This window comes from Amphibalanus amphitrite, unplaced genomic scaffold, assembly GCF_019059575.1.
Source record: "Amphibalanus amphitrite isolate SeventyFive unplaced genomic scaffold, NRLGWU_Aamphi_draft 000120F_arrow, whole genome shotgun sequence".
Classification (NCBI taxonomy): Eukaryota; Metazoa; Arthropoda; class Thecostraca; order Balanomorpha; family Balanidae; genus Amphibalanus; species Amphibalanus amphitrite.
In genome coordinates, this window is record NW_024881615.1 from 105,417 (window position 1) to 126,461 (window position 21,045).

Sequence of the window (21,045 nt, forward strand, 5' to 3'; positions counted from 1 at the left end):
TAAACAGGCGGGCGAGGGCAGGGCGGGGGCCGGGGGCGTCGCGATGAGTGGCAGGTGCGGGTCGTAAACTCGGCCGACTGTTCTGCTCCGAAGGTCGGCGGTGGCTGCGGGGCACGACCGACGACGGTAGAGAAACAGGACTGCGGAGCGAAGGCAGACGAGAGATTGGGGTTTATTGGCTTCAGTGGTGGCAATGAGGCATCAGTTGTTCGACGAACACGAGGAAATGTCATAAAGTCAATCAACTCATGCTGGGCATCGTTTCTGAGCATTTCGTCACGTATGAAATAAATATTCTATCTATGCTTATTTTACCGACATCGCTTATATTGGAAGACATTGATATTCTTATCGAGCAACTCCAATTTATGTTCTTTAACGAGCGGTCTTAAAGATATGCATTGCCAACCTTTTCCGATTGATGGGCGGAGTTTCGCCATATCGACCTTCAGATTGAAGTGCAATTTCGTTTTATGTAACGAATTATGTTTAATGTTTGTATGTAGGTAAAGAGCGAGGGTATGTGCACATTGGCAGCGCACTCCAATGCCACCGTGGTAAGCTGCACTAACGGGAGGAGAACGTTTGCACAATGATAAAACCTTGGATAAAGCTGCCGTACCGCTGCCACGCACTCGTAACTCGGCGAGCGAAACCGTGCATTTCGGTGACGGTTAAATACAATATATGAAGCGAACCCGACTTAAACGTTGCAGACGTTGTATTGTTAACCGTACAAATTGTCCATGATACATTTCTATTGAAGGTGGTTTGCTCGATGAAGTGCCGATTCCCTACCATGGCAATCGTCCGAATATATTTGAGCACCGTGTCCTTGTTAACCAGTCACTACTTTTGTGCTTAAAAGCGACAGTGGGACAGTGTCGGACCTCCCATCACCGCAATGTGCACCCGAACAGAGCACTGGCCAGTCTTTGTTCGCTCAGTAACGAACCCCAACCACTCCAGCCGAGTGTTTCAGCCTCTTCCGCTCACTGAGCGATCATCACACGCCGGTCGCGAACGGCAGTCTTGCAGACCATGTCTTCCATGCAGCTATCTCTGCAGCATTTGTCGCGCAGAGCACAGTCGCCGTCGTCCTCGCAGAGCCGGGGCTGGCCGTTCCCCTTCACCCCCGATAGGCAGGGGAACAGGCGCGGGCAGCGGCCGGGGTGGACGATCGGCACCGGTGACCTGCCGCGTCAGAGCAGTCCCGCGGTCGGCAGGTGCACAGACAGCCACCCAACAAACCGAGGGCATGGGGAGAGAACAGCAACATGGAAGGGGACAGTCGAGGGAGACCCGTTCGTTTCGAATGTGCTTCACAGTAGGAGAGATATGACGAGAGGCACTACAGAGGACGGATAACTTTCATTGCAAAATACGTTTATTTAAATAGCGACACCTCACCCAAACCACTGACAGTTTCAAAAACATTAGTGATCCCAAAACAAAATACCTGTTGCCTTGTGCACCAGACAAAACGAAGAGAATCTGTGCCTCGCCCACTCACACCTGTTTCAATCTGCGTTTGTTCGTGTCTGAACGTGTGAGCAACGGCCAACGAAGCATACCACTGGTGACAGCGGAGCCCCGTGAACTGCCCGGCCGCGCACACTAAGGTACCCACCAGTACCTAAATACCCACCGTCACCTCCGACCCCATCAGCTCCAGCCCCTCGGCGACGAGCCTGTCCGCCGCGCGAGCTTACCCTTGCATAGCCGTCTTGCAGACGCGCATGTTCAGACAGCCGTCCATGCAGCATTTGTCCTGTTCCGCGCAGTCCGAGTCGGTCTCGCACGGCCGCGGGGCGCTCTTGGCGGCCTCGCCCGGTTGGCAGCCGTCCACGACCGGCGGGCAGAAGCCGGCGTGTTCAGAGCTCTGGCAGCAGTAGGTGTCCCACGTCGTCTCCAGACGGGAGCGCCGGCAGTACCTCATGCAGTTGGACGGCGGCGGTTCCTGGGCCGAGACGACGGCAGCAGCGGCGGCGAACAGCAGAACGGCGACGGAGAACTTCATGGTGACCTGGAGAGGGTCGCTACGATGGCAGGCTGATGGGGCAGAGAGCGAGTCGGATCGGAGCGAGGTGATGTGGCTCGGACGGCGGCTGAGTCTGGTGACTGCTGACTGCGGCAGAGGCTGGAGCTGCGACCGTCCTGTATACCAGACAGCACTATGACCTGGGCCGAGGCCCGAGCAGCCCCGACTTTTATACCTCATCTGACCCCTGCCCAGGCCCCATTGCGCTGCGCCCCCTGTGACCACCACCAGTCTGCAGTGCACTGTGCATCGTGCAGAGCCTCCCGGACATCAGTGCAGGGGTTGCAGATGGGGATGCCAGCAGGGGTGCACATGATGACAGAGGACTGCGTACCTGGGCCAAACCCAGGTACCAAAGGTACAGAGTGCACCTGTACCGCGGTCCCGGGAGACCAGCCGCTACCGGCACCTTTTGGCACGCATCCCCTGACCGGGACGCGGCCTCACCAAACTGACCGGAGCACGTGGACAAGGCGATGGACTCGATGTCAAGGACGATAAATGTCGAATACAACTGCTCCGATAGCCTCAGCCGATAAGATTCAAGTGAGCTCTCAGCTAAGCATTGACAGCAGCAGGGGACACATCACATACTCAACATCATCAACGATGCACGCCGAACGGTTGTAATGCATTCAAAATGATCGTCCTGAATGGAAAGCGGAGCTACACGTATATCCTACACGGTGCTAATCGACTGTCTGATGGGTTTCTTTATGTGCTGTGAAAACTCCCTAAGAATCGGTTGTGTTGCAAGCTTCAATGCGAAAATGTCATCTCGAATACACGAGGCATGCTCACAGCGATCTAGCACCATAAGTGCAGGGGAGTTCGGTTTTGTTTATGTAGACAGGTTGTCGAACGACTTTGGTTGCCTGAAGTTGAAGTTGAAGTGCTTCCAGCCCTTGGATGGGAAGCCATACGGGGGGGGGGGGGGCCTTACAGGCGGCCCAGCCGCCTCAGGAGCTCCACCATCTTCGTCGGGCAGGGTTGGCATTTTTGCCGGCAAAAACTAGTTTATGCCATTTGCCGGTTTAAACCGGTTTTAACCGGCAAAAAGTGGCAAAAACTGGCAAAAACCCAGAAATGTCACAATGCTATGCCTAGACATGATTTTGAACAGGAAACATTTTAAGGAGAATTCGGTGAAAGCTTAATGCTTTCAAACAGAAGTGACATTGACCATTGAAATGTTTCATACCTAACTCAGAAACATTTTCATGGGCTATCCATAAGGAGCTAGTAAGATGACTTTTGGGGGTGACAAATGAGCCAGTGCAAGGGTGACTGGGTGAGTTCTGCACAATCAGAAGTGCGAAGAGGTATCGGCCACTGATATGCGCACGGCACCGCATGACACCCTACTTACCGTGGCCGCCTTGCCCCACTCTCCCCTACATGGAAATACATTCCGTTGTGGATATCTACCAACATGCATAGACATTTTAAGCAGGGATAAGTAATGAGGCAGCTTCAGAATGTTTAGTGCATCTATATAACTACCAGAAATGCATTTGTACAGTCCACAGCAGAAGTAACGTGTGGTTTCAGTCATGGGTATGTTCTGCTTCTGAAACTTAGGAACGATTAGCCGGACTACAATGAAACTTTGAATGTAGCTTATATGTATCCTCAGCATTAAACAATTGCCAGTCAAAGCCAACCGTTGAGATTGGTAAAACCCTTCATTACTTTAGCGGTGGGCTGTACATTTCAAATCCATTCCTAACTACATATAAAAGTTGTAGGTTTGGCCATCTGAGTTTTAGCCAGTTTTTGCCAGTTCTTGCCACCAGGGTTTCTGCCAGCCGGTTTAAACCGGTTAAAACCACTGGCAAAAACCAGTTTTTGCCACCCCCTGCCAACCCTGTCGTCGGGTCTCCCAGCGCTTCCCTCACCTCCGGTTCGTCATCTCCGAATATCCTTAGTCTCACCACTGCCCGGGCGGGACAGTCGGTCAGGAGGTGAGTTAGCGTCTCATTCTCCTGCCCGCACTCAGGGCAAGTGGGATCGTTCTCCAGTACGATTCGGTGCCGGTACTCCCGCAGCATCAGTGAGTGGCCGGTACGGAGTCTCGCGGCTTCCACGCATTCCCAGCGGGAGAGTCCCAGGCGCTCAGCCGGGGGGATCCGGCGCACTCTGTTCTGCTGGGCGTCGAACGTTGATATGAGACAAGCATGGTGACCCAGTGTCCTTCACCTGATAGGCTGACTGACAGAACGTGCAGTTGGGCGAGAAGCCCTGCTCAGAATTGGCTCAGATTCGGCAAGGCCAATGACTCCAGACTGTGCTCCAGGGCCCAGACAATACAGCTTTCACGAAGCCGCCCTGGCAAATATGACCCACAGCCTACCGAGTACCGACCTACGCAGTATTTCTGCACGTGAACGGTCGAATGCACAGTGCTCCGGGACGGGAGAGGGCCGGATCTACCAGTGGTGTCACCTGCGATCAGACATGCTGCAGTAACCGGAATACGCCGCCCGGTCCCACCATTGTGATAGCCCGATGAGCAATGGGCACGTCCACATGAGCCATGCAGTGAGTCATGGGAAGGGGCAGAGCTGAGGCCACCCAAAAACGCCCCTCGAAATAACCGGGCATGCTCCAAGTGGACTGTTGTCTCATTCGGCCATTTTCAACATGTCATCATTCCACACGTTTTGGTCATTTTAACGCAAATTGATAAGCATTGTGTAATGGACAGTTTTCAAATGGACAGGCAAGTGAGTGACGCATATGAAACATTGGTCAAGTGTCAATTGAAGTTGAGGTCGTGACTTGGCCGAAAAAAAACTAGACAGTATCATTGACCATTGTCAACATAATCGAATGACTTGGAAACTTCTAAAAATTGGACCGATTCAAATCGAAGCTGGTTAGAAAGTATTTTGTGCAGCGGGATTATATTTTATTAAATATAATATAAATAGAGTAAATATAATATAATTAGAGTCATTGAATCAAAGGCCGCGGACTAAGAGACTCCCCCCAACTCTGCTCATATAGCACATATTGCATGAAACGGACACTAGCGGCAAAGTATTATATACAGCGAGGGGCAAGGCTACCCAAATCACAACAAAATCGGCCTCGGTCGAGTAACAATCAATTGACGCGCAGTGGTAGAGATAACAATTTGGTTTGATTGCTTTACAATGTATTTTTGTGACACATATTGCATAACAAAATAAGCATTCATTTTAGAATGTTAGTAACTAGCATAGTTGTTGATCATTCTACAACACGCACATAAACACTGAGAAAATGCTAAAATACCTACATAGAAAGTCGCGGCTAATTTATTTCTAACTCTCCACGTCCTTTCCCGAAGGCGACTGGTGGTAAGGCTGCGTAGACCACGCATTTCTACATCGTACCTGCTTCATTCATCATCTATTACATTTGTCCGCTCATATAGTTGCCCACAAGTATCACAATCACAATCACTATCACAACGACCGAAATAGAGGCTGAATTTCGGTCTTTGTGAGTCACCCGTTGGGGGTGGCATTACTTGGTAAAATACGTAATGGCACATACCTTATCGTAAAAGCAAAACTACATTTCGATACGGAATCTACGAGCAAAGCTATAACGGATAAAATCACTTAACTTCATTGCAATTCTAAACCAGTAAACCTTAACTAGAGGCACCCATCAACTCAAAAAGAAGCGAGCTTATGTCCGGAAACTGGACTGAGTTGAAGGCAAGGCATCTTATCAGTTAGACTGGAAAGTGAATCATTTCCAAAACGATTTACGGGCAAGGCCACAAATGATCACACCACACCGGAGACACAGTAGCCCAGTGCCCGAAAATGCCCATTCGAACACTGGTCGAACCTCGGGGGGGGGGGGGCTGCCAAATTTATGTGCTTATCATAGTATATCCTACCATCAAACCACTGGTTTTCATTAATTAACTCAGTGACAATTAGAGTCATTGAATCAAAGGCCGCGGACTAAGAGACTCCCCCCAACTCTGCTCATATAGCACATATTGCATGAAACGGACACTAGCGGCAACTACAAGCGGTCGTTTAAGTAGCAAAATCTCGGAACACTCACGTTCGGTCGCATCCCACGGCAGCCGGCGCCCTCTGTGGGGAGGCCAGCACCTCTGGCCGGTCGTCAGGTGGCGCGGTAAGGCATCCGACGCCCGAGCTGTGCCGCCGGAGCAACAGGCATCGGCCCACTGCCCGGGCTCCCAGTCAGCACCGGACCAGACTCGGCTCTAGTCGCCGTCCAGACAGCGGTTCCCGGCCCACTGTCCGCGCTCCAGGACAGCACCGGACCAGACTCGGCTCTAGTCGCCGTCCAGACAGCGGTTGGCGTGGTTCTGCAGCGGCTCCAAGTCCTGGAACGCCATGTCGCATTTGGGACACGAGTAGACGGTGGACTGGACGTCGGGATCCGGTCCGGCGGCCGGAGGCGGCGGCGGCCGCGAAGGCTCCACGCTGTCCGCGGTCGTCGTCAGAGTCGCCGACTGCTGACGCGCCAGGAGGTGGCGCAGACGCGTCTGTTGCGTCGCCAGCTCGTTGCGCAGGTGGTCGCGCTCCAGGGCTATCTGCTCGCGCTGCCGGCGCTCCTGATTAAAGTCCTGCTGGTAGACGTCCACCTGCGCCTTGAGGATGTCGATCGCCTGCAGATCGCGGCGCAGCTGCAGCACCTGCCGCTGGAGACGCTCGCACTCGGTGCCGCGCGCCCCCAGCAGCTCCTCCATGGAGAGGATGCGCGCCTGCAGTCCGTCGGTGTGCACCTGCTGGCTGGTACCGGCCGGGTCCGGGCCGGCCACGTCGGCCTCCCAGCGAGAGGCCACGCTGTTGAACAGGTCCCTCAGCCGGCGCCAGGCCGACACCGCCTCGCCGCCGTCGGCGGTGTCCTCGACAGCGGCGGCCGACAACTGCTGCAGCTCGGCCCGCAGCGCCGCCAGCTCGGCCGCCACCCGGTCCGGCGACTCCTCGGAGACGGCCAGGCCGGGGAGCCGCTCGGAGAGTGAGTCCAGCGCGCGGCCGGCGTCGGCCAGCCGGGCGGCGTGCGCGTCCAGCGCCGCCTGGCCGCTGCTCAGCCGCTCCGAGGCCTGGCGCAGCGTCTCCAGCACGGGCGTGTACTGCTGGTCGCCGGCCAGCCAGGCGGCCAGCTCCTGCCGCTGGCGGCGCTCGCTCTCCAGACTGTGCCGCAGCTGGGCCGCCTCGTCCTTGAGCCGCTGCAGCTCCGGCGACGGCGGCGCTGATTGAGGGCCCGCCGCCGGCGCCACCTGGCGGTAGGAGCTCAGCTCGGCCTCCTGGCGCGCCAGTTTCGACTGCAGGCGCGCCACCTCGCGCTGACTGTTTCGCAGCTCGGCCGCCTGCTGGGAGAGCTGCGAACGCAGTGCCACCTCGGCGCCGGCCGGGCCGGGCGACTCGCCGCGCCGGCACAGGTCCTGCGGCGGCTCAGCCTGCTGCGGCTCGCGGCCGGGCGCGTCCGGCGGCTGCTGCGCCAGCTGCTGGCGCAGGTCGGCGTTCTCCTCGCGCAGCTGGGTGATGACGTCCCGCGCGCGCTGGCAGTGCACGGCCACCTGGCGGCGCTCCTCGCGCAGCCGCTGGCACTCGTCACGCCAGGCGAGCAGCGCCTCGCACTGGCGGCGCAGCGAGGCCGAGCTGTCGCGGATCGAGTCGCGCAGCCGGGTGTTCTCCAGGAGCACGCCGCGGATTTTGGTCTGCAGCTGGTCCACGTCCAGATCGAGCACGGCCGAGTTACCCGACAGGAACGAGGAGAGCATCAGCGCGCTGGGGTCGGAGCGCGAGCGCGGCCGATCCGGCGACCCCGGGCCGGAGCCTCTGCCGGCCGAGTCGCGAGCCGCCGGCTGTGGGCCCACCAGACCTTCAAACTGCAGTTCTTCCCAGCTGTCGATGTCCGGACCATTGCTAGAGGTGTGGGAGAGCGGCTGGTAGTTCATGTCCATGTCATCAGCTGTGCTGGTGTCGTCTGTCAGTGCTGGCTCATTCTGCAGAAGTAGATGAAGTTTAGTTAGCATTTGTGGGCTGCAAGTTCAGTGTTCACTATTCCCTCCTCCCAGCTGGGACAATGGGCAACTTTGTAGGAAACACTGAAAGCATTTCACTTTTTGTGTGAGGAGATGGTTAAGAATGATGAGGAAAATGCTACTTTTGTATAAGCAATAGGGACATTTCAGAGGTGCTACTATTATATCATATGAACTGAGCCTTATCTTCATCATGCTTACTTTGGTTGTGAATGATAAACAATGCTTATGCAAGCAAGGGTACCACAGGTCAGCACCACACCATAATAAATATACAAATAATGGCATGTCAGCTTGTTTAAAACATGCAAAACAGGCAAACATCAGCAATCATTATCCAAAAGTGTGACTTTGATCGGTGCATATTGACTAGGTATTGTGCCTGTCAAACCTCAACAGTCAACTGTCTTGCTTATTGTCGTATTGAAACACACTATTTAATCATAATTGCAAAATTATATTTGCTCATTAAATTTCTGAATTATTTAGAAACTCTGAATTTGTTTGGGTACTTATATAGTATCTTTTTAACAATATTATGGGCTTAACGACTGAGTCAGGACACTGAGTCAGTAAGGAGCTCGATAGGACCGGATCCTTGAGGCCAAGTGGCCTTTCAAAATTCCAAACTTTATAAGTAAGTATAAGTATAAGTAAGTATTATAACCAAATGAAAACAAAATAGGGACAATGGAATAAACATAAATTAAACATTCAAATGCGCTTAAAAACACAAAAATAGATTCCAATACTTTAAGTTTTATTCCAATACTTTAACTTTAAGTTCCAATACTTTAAGTTATACTTTAATACGAATTCGGTGTCGGGAGTTCGTGGGGATCGGACGTGTCGCATCGAGCTCCTGCCCTGTTCCTTCGTCAGCTGTTGCTGTGACTCAGCTGTTGACGAGAACTCCAACGGTCGCTTTTCAAATTTTCCGAAGCAAATTTTCTTCATCGGTCTACACAGTAAATGGTCTCTGGTGAATTTAAATGAGAATTTGAAATGCCTCTCGAACATTCACCGGTGTTACCGCGTCGACCTTCTGCATCTCTTCGAGACGACAAATCGGAGCAGAATCGCGCGCCAGATTCGTCACGAAACCTGATCCCCGACGCGGGGAACGACGCCACGGACTTCGCAAGTGGTGGAGACGGGCGAGACGGGGATGGTACCAAGGCTATATAAACCAGGTAGAACGCTCCGGGAAAAAAGTTGGAAACAATAAATTAGTTGCGGCATTCCCTGATGACGCGAATGTGGGTCAGCGGCCGGCGGCCGGCCGCCGCTAACACTGTATGAGGAGGGATGCGCGGAACTTTTGCTTGTTGGTGATTGCGCTAGGCAGTTAAATGGTAATGTTAGGATATGTTTCGAAAGTAAATTGAACGACGCTTCGAACGCCGTCAATGAATTTGCGATACGACGACTATTTGTTTAGTTAGAGCCGGCGAACTTTTACCTTCCGACCGCGCGCGGAGGCGATATGGTGCCACACTGGCGGTTTTTACGATAGCTCAAAATTCTTTTGAGATAAAGAGATGAAATTTGACATGTCCTATCTTTTGATCAAGCTGGATCTTATGGTACAAGTCGCATATTTAAGGTAGGTCAGGTTGTTGACCTATGTTGTCGCTCGTGAGCCTCTGCACAGTCCAAAAACAACGCAATTTCTGAACACTCAGTGCCAAGAAATCCTTCACAGAAAGATGACACTTGACAGAAAGAAGAGTTGTCGGTTTCTTACCGTTCGTATGTGTCGTGTTTTCACAAGAGTTTAGTAAGGTCAGGTCCGTCACGTGACCTCCCCTCATAGCTCAATAGGTTTACTATCATAGAAGCGTTTATCAATCGCCGGAAATCTTAGCCAATCCCACTGGACACTGGATCCATACCCACATGGGGCCCTCCTGACTGGCCACTCCCTCTGAAATCCACAATAACATTGGGCTGCGGCCACGGTTATGTATTAATGCTTTTCACTAACAGAAATACAACTTCAACCAGCACAGTGCACGCCGCCACAACAGTCCGACCCACGTCCCTGATATCGACTAGCTCCCGGCCGGATGCACATACGCGGAGCCAATCAGTCCGAATGTGACCTGCAGCTTACAATTGCTGTGTCGCATGGCGCATGGCACAGGACGATTCCTAGCAGCTGTCGGCTGGAGTGGAGAAACAGCACGTTGCGACACACCGCGCCGGCGACAGAGCTCAGCAGGGCTGGTTGGAGGCTGGAGCCGGAGGTAAGGGCGGCGGACACAGGCACAGACATTGCAGGACACAGGGCTGCGGAGTCGGAGTCGCAGTCGGAGTCGGTCGGAGTCGACAGTTGTGACCGGAGTCGGAGTCGATTTTAGAAACCCGAGCCGGAGTCGGAGTCGGAGTCACCGAAAATCTGTCGACTCCGCAGCCCTGCTAGGTCTGCGGAGTCGGAGCCGGGAGTTGGAGTCGGTCGGAGTCGACAATTCTGCCCGGAGTCGGAGTCGGAGTCGGAGCTGGTTTTTGAAAGCCGGAGTCGGAGTCGGAGTCGGAGTCGCCGAAAATCCATCGACTCCGCAGCCCTGGAGGACAAATAACAGGATGTCAGTTAGGGATATAATTCAAGACGAATGATTCAAGACGGACTGAAATAATACACATTTTGCTCACTTGGATACCAACTTCAAACTTGACGTTTATGTATAGCACCATGGAAACAATGGGCACACAGGAAAGAAACAAAAGATGAGGGTTTTCTCAAGGAAGTAAAACAGCCCGAAGTGCAGACAAACACATACTTTTGGTAATAGCTATCAGCCGTCCTACTCCTCTTCTCCCTTCATCAACTACTGGACACATTTGAAGCATCATATATAGCACCAATGTCCATAACCAAAGCTTGCAAGTAGTTTTAACTTCTATGAAGCCAAGGGAAATGTGCCTACATCATGCATGTTAACACAAAATTACACATGCATGACAGGAAGCTTATGTAAAGAGAATAGTTGACAAAAGCATCTCATGGTTAAAATTATTCAAAACTGCACACAGGGCAAACATAAAAAGCAGCAAGTGTACTGTTCTGTTATGCTAAGAAATAATCCAAAACAAAATACAATCTTTTCATGTTTGAACTGGTTGTTCTTCTATGCCCCTTCATCCATAACTTGATTACAGATGGGCTGTTACTGTAGGCTGATGAAGTGACACTTGATTGCCTTTGTGCGAGTTTCAGTTGCAGCCTCCTTGGTACTGCACTGGAAAGCAGATTGAATTGAATGCCTCTGAATTCTGAAAGATAGGAATACAGGCAGGGTTAGCTGTAGTAGTGTCAATGATAATAGACATGACATTTTTGTCCTTTGACATACATTTGTTGAAGTACAAAAAGGTACAAAATAAATTGGTTTGTTTCAAGACACGCACACTGCACAAAGCCGCACAGACATTACACAGGCATATGAAATTGGTACACATAAAATTTGATGATTAAAAAGGTCAAAACTTGCAATAATAATTGAAGTAAAAGTTACAATCACAATAATTTGATGACTCGACATAAGTCACAAGACGCAACGCTCCTATTCTTTTATGCTTTCATTATCCTCCACATATCAACCAGCTTGATACCAGGCTGTGCAATAGTGTGCACATAACCACATGTTGCCATTTTATTAGAGCAAGTGGGGTTAAAACAACAATGCTTATGTCAAACCCACATCTGCAACCCGTACTGCAGTTTCAATCACCTTACAAGCACACCTTCTGGCAGTTTGATAGGCAGAATGGTCATTACTACTTTCCCCTCATATTCAACACATATTCCCTTTATACAAATACAGTTTAGACCTGGTTATGGCAAGCACTTTCGAGAAAAGATATGATTAAAGTCCAAGACAAAGGTCGAGAGAAACAACACCAACATAAAACACCGACTATGTAGCACTAATACTGTCAAATTCATAAAAATATATACATGAGTCGATCAGAAATTCACTGTAGATTTCGAAAATGGTGTCAAATGCCACTCAAATACCCCCATTCGCATGTACGAAGCAATAAAACACTGACCTTCAATTCCGCGTGCCATTCTCCACAGGCCACTGTGTATTAAATAACGCGTTCACTGATAGCAAAAAATGAGACCCACATATGACGCGTTTGCTACCAGCCAATCAGCGCTCGAGCTACCGAGCGCTGATTGGTGGAGAGGGCCGTCGTCAGCAGCTAATTACACGTTGTTTTCCTTGAACATGTGCGTGAGCGCTGATGCTGCTCACGGGCTGTTGCCATTTTTCGTAATGCTGAAGGCACGGGAGCGAACGGGAGTGTCTAAAAAGCAGACGAGATTAGCAGACGAGCCCATGCTCAGTAACTACTGGACCGATTTTGATAATTCTTTCACCATTCAATAGCAGGGAACTTATATAGGTGCCGTTTTTCGTTTTTTGGCGATTGGTTCACTCTGACTGGACCAATCGGACCAAAATGGTCCAGAACCATACACCCCCTTAAAAGCAGACGAGCCCATGCTCCGAAACTATTGGACCGATTTCGATGAAACCTTCACCATTAGACGCGCCGTGGTCTGAAACGGTGCCGTTTTTGATAATTTTTTGATTGGTTCACCCTAAGTGGTCCAAATCGGTCCAAAACCCCTAAAATCTGTTGCAGACGAGCCCATGCTCCGAAACTACTGGACCGATTTCGATGAAATCTTCACGATTAGACGCGCCGTGGTCTAGAACGGTGCCGTTTTTGATAATTTTTTGATTGGTTCACCCTAAGTGGTCCAAATCGGTCCAAAACCCCTAAAATCTGTTGCAGACGAGCCCATGCTCCGAAACTACTGGACCGATTTCGATGAAAGCTTTACCATTAGACGCGCCGTGGTCTGAAACGGTGCCGTATTTGATAATTTTTTGATTGGTTCACCCTAAGTGGTCCAAATCGGTCCAAAACCCCTAAAATCTGTTGCAGACGAGCCCATGCTCCGAAACTACTGGACCGATTTCGATGAAACCTTCACCATTAGACGCGCCGTGGTCTGGAACGGTGCCGTTTTTGATAATTTTTTGATTGGTCCACCCTAAGTGGTTCAAATCGGTCCAAAACCCCCAAAATCTGTTGCAGACGAGCCCATGCTCCGAAACTACTGGACCGATTTCGATGAAACCTTCACCATTAGACGCGCCGTGGTCTAGAACGGTGCCGTTTTTGATAATTTTTTGATTGGTTCACCCTAAGTGGTCCAAATCGGTCCAAAACCCCTAAAATCTGTTGCAGACGAGCCCATGCTCCGAAACTACTGGACCGATTTCGATGAAAGCTTTACCATTAGACGCGCCGTGGTCTGAAACGGTGCCGTTTTTGATAATTTTTTGATTGGTTCACCCTAAGTGTTCCAAATCGGTCCAAAACCCCTAAAATCTGTTGCAGACGAGCCCATGCTCCGAAACTACTGGACCGATTTCGATGAAACCTTCACCATTAGACGCGCCGTGGTCTGGAACGGTGCCGTTTTTGATAATTTTTTGATTGGTCCACCCTAAGTGGTTCAAATCGGTCCAAAACCCCTGAAATCTGTTGCAGACGAGCCCATGCTCCGAAACTACTGGACCGATTCCGATGAAACTTTCACCATTAGACGCGCCGTGGTCTGAAACGGTGCCGTTTTTGATAATTTTTTGATTGGTCGACCCTAAGTGGTCCAAATCGGTCCAAAACCCCTAAAATCTGTTGCAGACGAGCCCATGCTCCGAAACTACTGGACCGATTTCGATGAAATCTTGACCATTAGACGCGCCGTGGTCTGAAACGGTGCCGTTTTTGATAATTCTTTGATTGGTCCACCCTAAGTGGTCCAAATCGGTCCAAAACCCCTAAAATCTGTTGCAGACGAGCCCATGCTCCGAAACTACTGGACCGATTTCGATGAAACCTTCACCATTAGACGCGCCGTGGTCTGAAACGGTGCCGTTTTTGATAATTTTTTGATTGGTTCACCCTAAGTGGTCCAAATCGGTCCAAAACCCCTAAAATCTGTTGCAGACGAGCCCATGCTCCGAAACTACTGGACCGATTTCGATGAAACCTTTACCATTAGACGCGCCGTGGTCTGAAACGGTGCCGTTTTTGATAATTTTTTGATTGGTTCACCCTAAGTGGTCCAAATCGGTTCAAAACCCCTAAAATCTGTTGCAGACGAGCCCATGCTCCGAAACTACTGGACCGATTTCGATGAAACCTTCACCATTAGACGCGCCGTGGTCTAAAACGGTGCTGTTTTTGATAATTGTTTGATTGGTTCACCCTAAGTGGTCCAAATCGGTCCAAAACCCCTAAAATCTGTTGCAGACGAGCCCATGCTCCGAAACTACTGGACCGATTTGGATGAAACATTCACCATTCGACGCGCTGTGGTCTGTAACGGTGCCGCTTTTGGATATTTTTTTATTGGGCCACCCTAAGTGGTCCAAATCGGTTCAAGTACAGCCCAAAAATACGTTTTCACGTAGTCAACCGATGAGCTGGTTTCCGCAGCGCGGAGGTGCCCCAGGCCCAATTAGCATGCATTTTTGCTCTAGTTTGGAAAGCAAAATGCATGACAATGGGTTTGGGGCACCTCTGTGCTGCAGAAATCTATCCGGACTCTGACAAAGTACAAACGGGTTTTAGGCATTTTGGACCGATTTGGACCACTTAGGGTGGACCAATAAAAAAATTATCATGTACGGCACCGTTTCAGACCACGGCGCGTATAATGGTGAAGGTTTCATCGAAATTGGTCCAGTAGTTTCGGAGCATGGGCTCGTCTGCAACAGATTTTAGCGGTTTTGGACCGATTTGGACCACTTAGGGTGGAGCAATCAAAAAATTATCAAAAACGGCACCGTTTCAGACCACGGTGCATCTAATGGTGAAGGTTTCATCGAAATCGGTCCAGTAGTTTCGGAGCATGGGCTCGTCTGCAACAGATTTTAGCGGTTTTGGGCCGATTTGGACCACTTGGGGTGAACCAACCAAAAAATTATCAAAAACGGCACCGTTTCAGACCACGGCGCGTCTAATGGTGAAGGTTTCATCGAAATCGATCCAGTAGTTTCGGAGCATGGGCTCGTCTGCAACAGATTTTAGAGGTTTTGGACCGATTTGGACCACTTAGGGTGGACCAATCAAAAAATTATCAAAAACGGCACCGTTCCAGACCACGGCGCGTCTAATGGTGAAGGTTTCATCGAAATCGGTCCAGTAGTTCCGGAGCATGGGCTCGTCTGCAACAGATTTTAGGGGTTTTGGACCGATTTGGACCACTTAGGGTGGACCAATCAACAAATTATCAAAAACGGCACCGTTTCAGACTACGGCGCGTCTAATGGTGAAGGTTTCATCGAAATCAGTCCAGTAGTTTCGGAGCATGGGCTCGTCTGCAACATATTTTAGCGGTTTTGGACCGATTTGGACCACTTAGGGTGTACCAATCAAAAAATTATCAAAAACGGCACCGTTTCAGACCACGGCGCGTCTAATGGTGAAGGTTTTATCGAAATCGGTCCAGTAGTTTCGGAGCATGGGCTCGTCTGCAACAGATTTTAGTGGTTTTGGACCGATTTGGACCACTTAGGGTGGACCAATCAAACAATTATCAAAAACGGCACCGTTTCAGACCACGGCGCGTCTAATGGTGAAGGTTTCATCGAAATCGGTCCGGTAGTTTCGGAGCATGGGCTCGTCTGCAACAGATTTTAGCGGTTTTGGACCGATTTGGACCATTTAGGGTGGACCAATCAAAAAATTATCAAAAACGGCACCGTTTCAGACTACGGCGCGTCTAATGGTGAAGGTTTCATCGAAATCGGTCCAGTAGTTTCGGAGCATGGGCTCGTCTGCAACAGATTTTAGGGGTTTTGGACCGATTTGGACCACTTAGGGTGGACCAATCAGAAAATTATCAAAAACGGCACCGTTTCAGACCACGGCGCGTCTAATGGTGAAGGTTTCATCGAAATCGGTTCAGTAGTTTCGGAGCATGGGCTCGTCTGCTTTTAAGGGGGTGTATGGTTCTGGACCATTTTGGTCCGATTGGTCCAGTCAGAGTGAACCAATCGCCAAAAAACGAAAAACGGCACCTATATAAGTTCCCTGCTATTGAATGATGAAAGAATTATCAAAATCGGTCCAGTAGTTACTGAGCATGGGCTCGTCTGCTAATCTCGTCTGCTTTTTAGACACTCCCGAGCGAACCCCCCTGGATGGTACAGAAAAACGTGCAGGGATGGATCAGGCCACCAGCAAACCAGTCGGTAAGCTTGATGAAAGCATTTACAAGTTATTTGGCCAGGAATCAGTTAGTTCCCTCTCTCGCTCATCCAGCGATACTGGCAGCGAGGGGGCAGTGTGCAAAGGGGGCCCTAACAAAGTTTGTGGTAACCCAGTCAAGGACGGTGAAACAGGAGTCCAATGCGACAGGTGCCATGATTGGTTTCACGGTGCCTGCCAGGGAATACAGAAGGCAGCACTTAGGGCCCTTGAGAGATTTGACACTCTTGCATGGCTGTGCTCAAAGTGTAAGTCGGACCTGAAAAGTAGGAAGGATCGTCCCCCAATGTTGGCTGCCCTTGAAAGTAAGATCGGACAGCTTGAAAAGATGATTATCAGGCACATGGAAGCGGTCGACAGCTCAGTCCAGGTTCAGGAGCAAACCATGAAGGAACATGCTCACCAGGTGGAAAAGTCCCTGCAGGAGTATGCAAAAAAGGCCAAAGAACAAGTCAAAGTTGTCGAACAGTCAGTCATGCAACACCAAGCTTCGTACGCTGACACTGTTAAGGGCACATGTAGCGAGATTGCGAATGTGGTGAAATCTCAGCTAGCCATGCTCCCCAAAGCAAATGAGGCTAGTGACAGGAAAAATGTGCAGGAGCTGTCAAAGGTGCTGGATGACCACTTGGACAAGGAGCGACGCAAAGCAAATGTTGTAATACACAATCTCCCTGAACAGGACGGCAGCACAGTGGGCGAAAGGTCGGCTAAGGACATGGCCCTCTTCACCACCATTCTGAAAGATGTCATGAAGATCCATGCTCCAGTATCAAAGTCATTCAGAGTTGGTAAGAAGTATGAGGGCAAGCCAAGGCTACTGATAGTTACTCTTGAAAATGCTGCTTGCAAACATGACATCCTGAAAGGGGCCCCCCAACTCCGACATTCCGAACAGTATGGGAACATATATATCACCCCAGACCTCACCCAGAAAGAAAGGGAGACTGGCAAAAAGTTGAGAGCAGAAATGGCAGCTCGCAGAAAGGCTGGTGAAGCCAACTTGACAATCAGAGGGGGGAAAATTGTACAGGTACCACCCACTGTCGTGGTGGAGGGAGGCAGTAGGGCTCCTGCTGTCCTCTCTAGTGGCAGTGGGGCACAAGCACAGGCAACATCTAATGGAGAGGCTCAAAGTAGAGAATCTACACGCGCCCCAGCTGTCCCCGGTGGTGACGGCGGGGCACAGGCTGTGCAACGACCACTCACCACCCCAACGCAGGCCAGTTCTGCCCCTGCTGCGCAGAAGTGACTAGGTCAGCCTCCAGCTAGCCACAAGCCCAGGAGTCTGTGTGTGTTATACACAAATGCTGACCAGTTCGTGAGTAAGCGGGATGACATGTGCATGCTCATCTGTAATGACGAGCCTGATCTGATTATGGTAACAGAGACAATTCCCAAGGCCCAAAAAGTTCCCATAGCCCCCGCTCTCCTCAACATACCTGGGTACACACTCTACACCAATGTCTCGCTATCATCTCCTAATCTTGGATGCAGCGGCATAAGAGGAGTATGCATCTACGCAGCTGATTATCTCAGGGTGTCAGAAGTCTCTCTCAGCTCATCGTCAGTGGAACATGTGTGGCTTAGACTGTCACTGATTGGGAGTGACTGTCTGCTGCTGGGATGTGTTTACCGCAGTCCGTCAAGATCTGATGAAGAGCATGCCACTCACCTGGGTCAGCTCATTCGACAGGCAAGTTCGATGTCCTACTCGCATCTGGTGATTGTAGGAGATTTCAACTTTCCCCAGATCAATTGGGAAACTGAAGCATCCAACGCACCTGACACCCATCTTTCTCAAACTTTTCTCGACACGATACATGACTGCTTCCTTTTCCAGCACGTCCGCTCTCCTACTAGATTTCGATTGGGTGAAACTCCAAATGTACTGGACCTGGTGTTTACCAACGAAGAAGGCATGATTCGTAATCTCGAGCACCTTCCTGGACTCGCCAGAAGCGATCATGTTGTCCTGAAATTTACTGTTGTTTGCTATGCGGATGTGTGTACCTCACACCGCCCACCGATTCTACACATCAACTACGAGCGCCTTGCAGGTGTCCTGAGGTCACGAAACTGGGATGATATCAGAAACTTGGACCTGGAAGAAGCATACGAATCGTTCAAGTCGCAAATAACCGGAGACGTTGAAGACTGTTCGGTCAAGAGAAGCGCCCACTCCAGGAAGAACCTCTACATGAATCGGGCGGCGATGCAGCTGAGAAAGAGGAAGCAGGTGCTGTGGGGCGTCTACCGTCAAACTCTCGACAACGTGGATCATGCCCGGTTTGTGAGGTGCAGAAATCAGCTTAGGGGCCTGACGAGAAAACTTCGAAGGGACCACGAGTCAAAGCTGGCATCGAACCTCAGACAGAACCCCAAAGCATTTTGGAGGTACGCCAACTCTAGGCTGCGTACTAAGTGCCGTGTTGAAGACCTGATGGATGACAACGGTGAGCTTGTGTCCAGCAACCGAGCAAAAGCTGAAGTACTAAGCAGGTTCTTCTCCAGCGTCTACACCTCAGAGGGAGCTGAGCCTCCCCCAGCTCTGCCATGCAACTTCCAGGGACCCCCACTGGTTGACGTGGATGTATCGCCACAGAAAGTTGAGGCTAAGCTGGCGGTCTTGAAGCCAACTAGCTCGCCAGGGCCGGATGCTATTCATCCCCGAGTGCTCCGCGAGTCTGCAGGCCCCCTGTCCGTACCCTTGAGTTTGCTATTTGCAAAATCACTGGAAGCAGGAAGTCTCCCCTCTGATTGGAAGATTGGCGAAGTAAGTAGTCCCCATATACAAGAAAGGCGACCGCAGAAACCCGGCGAGCTACCGACCAGTGAGCCTTACGTCCATTCCGTCAAAGGTGCTCGAGTCCATCATTCGCGACCATCTTCTTCAACACTTCACGGACAGTGGCCTGCTGCATGCGGCTCAGCACGGATTTCTCCCGAGGAGATCATGTTCCAGTCAGCTACTGGAGGTGATGGAAGATTGGAGTGCTGCATTGGAAGATGGTGACCCAGTTGATGTCGTATACCTCGACTTCGCCAAAGCCTTCGACTCGGTGCCGCATCAGCGACTCCTCAGTAAGCTGCGCGCCTATGGAGTCGGGGGGAAGCTGCTGAGTTGGATTGAGGCTTTCCTTGTTGGTCGTACTCAGAGGGTTGTGCTGCAGGGATCGAGGTCTGGCTGGGTCCCCGTCACCAGCGGTATCCCCCAGGGATCTGTCCTTGGTCCCGCCCTCTTCACGATTTTCGTCAATGACATGCCCCAGCAAGTGTCGAGCTGTGTCAAGCTGTTTGCAGACGACACAAAACTCTACCGTCGTGTGACAGGTGACCCTGCCGGCCTTCAAGCTGACATCAACGCTCTGGTCAACTGGTCGAAGAAGTGGCTGTTGCCCTTCAATGTGTCGAAGTGCAAAGTGATGCATGTCGGAGGTCTGAATCCTGAGCACACATACTTACTGGATAACGCCGCGATTGAGAGCGTGAGCGAAGAGAGGGATCTGGGCATCATTATCGACGAGAACCTGAAGTTCCACCAACAAACTGCTGCTGCCATTGCAAAAGCGACCCAGATGTTGGCTGTTGTGAGGCGCTCATTTGCTACCCTCGACGTGATCACGCTGCCTCTCCTGTACAAGTCTGTGGTGAGACCGTTCCTCGAGTATGGCAACATTGTATGGGGGCCATTTGGCAGAGTCAACCAGAAACGGTTGGAGCGGGTACAACGTCGAGCGACTCGCATGGTTGACACCATCAGACATCTCCCATACACCGAGCGTCTGCGCCGACTTGACATACCGTCGCTGTACTATCGTCGTCGCCGAGGGGACATGGTGACAGTGTTTCAGCTGTTCCATGGTGGCATGTCAGTGGCTCCTGAAGCGCTTCCGACCAGACACAGCTCCGACCGCACAAGGGGACATCAGTGGAAGCTGCAGAAACCGAACGCAAGAACGCTCACGAGGAGGAACACCTTCAGCACAAGAGTCGTGAATGACTGGAACTCTCTGCCAGCTTCTGTAGTGTCTGCCACCAGCGTCAATCAGTTCAAGGCCAGGCTGGACGAACACTGGAAAAGCCTGAAGTATGACATTCCATACCCATAAGAGCCCAGACTGTCCTAGTCCTAGAGCTCGATGAGAACGGGATCTCCAGGCCAAGTGGCCTTTTCCCTCCCGATCACTGTGAAGGTAAGGTAAGGTAAGGTAAGTTTATTTTTCTAAATAAAAATCTTCAAAGCCCCAATGCCTGCACCTGCGATAAATTGAAATAGTGACCTTGTGGTGTAGTCACTGTAAGCGTCAATACTTACGATGCTTGCAAAAGTTCGGAAGCATTCCATTCAACTATTACTAAAGAACCAGGATTTTACTCGGCAGGCTGTTGTTGTTGTTGTTGTTGTTCTGGGTTAGGGCGGGGCAGGCTGTTCCCAATCTCAAAATTGTGGAAAATGCCAAGATTCCTATATGCCTTCAAATATAAACATGCATAAAAAATATCACAATATTTATGTTGCATAGTTCGATGCTTGAGTTCAATGCTGCATCCAACAATATACTTTTTATGGCGTCATCATGTTCGAAGTATATTCTGTTCTCTGTGTTCAGGTTGATTCTATTTTATTATAATTTTAGTGGTATTAAATATGATTTTAAAATAAAGAGGC

At 50.7% G+C, this 21,045-nt stretch overlaps 2 protein-coding genes across 4 annotated transcripts; both read right to left on the minus strand.

Annotated features, from left to right (window-relative positions):
• Positions 1–124: 124 nt before the first annotated feature.
• LOC122381420 (WAP four-disulfide core domain protein 5-like) lies at positions 125–2,199 on the minus strand. The gene is made up of 2 exons (XM_043365552.1): positions 1,713–2,199; positions 125–1,194 (listed from the first exon to the last, which is right to left on the minus strand). Exons 1-2 carry the CDS (start codon positions 2,018–2,020, stop codon positions 993–995), a joined length of 510 nt encoding a protein of 169 aa, XP_043221487.1. The 5' UTR covers positions 2,021–2,199; the 3' UTR covers positions 125–992.
• Positions 2,200–5,184: 2,985 nt separating this feature from the next.
• LOC122381421 (NF-kappa-B essential modulator-like) lies at positions 5,185–20,856 on the minus strand. Of its 3 annotated transcripts, none has more exons than XM_043365553.1 (2): positions 20,692–20,856; positions 5,185–8,030 (listed from the first exon to the last, which is right to left on the minus strand). In XM_043365553.1, exons 1-2 carry the CDS (start codon positions 20,719–20,721, stop codon positions 6,351–6,353), a joined length of 1,710 nt encoding a protein of 569 aa, XP_043221488.1. In that variant the 5' UTR covers positions 20,722–20,856; the 3' UTR covers positions 5,185–6,350. The 3 variants fall into 3 exon arrangements, with proteins under 3 accessions (XP_043221488.1, XP_043221489.1, XP_043221491.1); XM_043365554.1 differs by lacking the exon at positions 20,692–20,856 and adding an exon at positions 8,875–9,192; XM_043365556.1 differs by lacking the exon at positions 20,692–20,856 and adding an exon at positions 8,271–8,882.
• Positions 20,857–21,045: the final 189 nt, after the last annotated feature.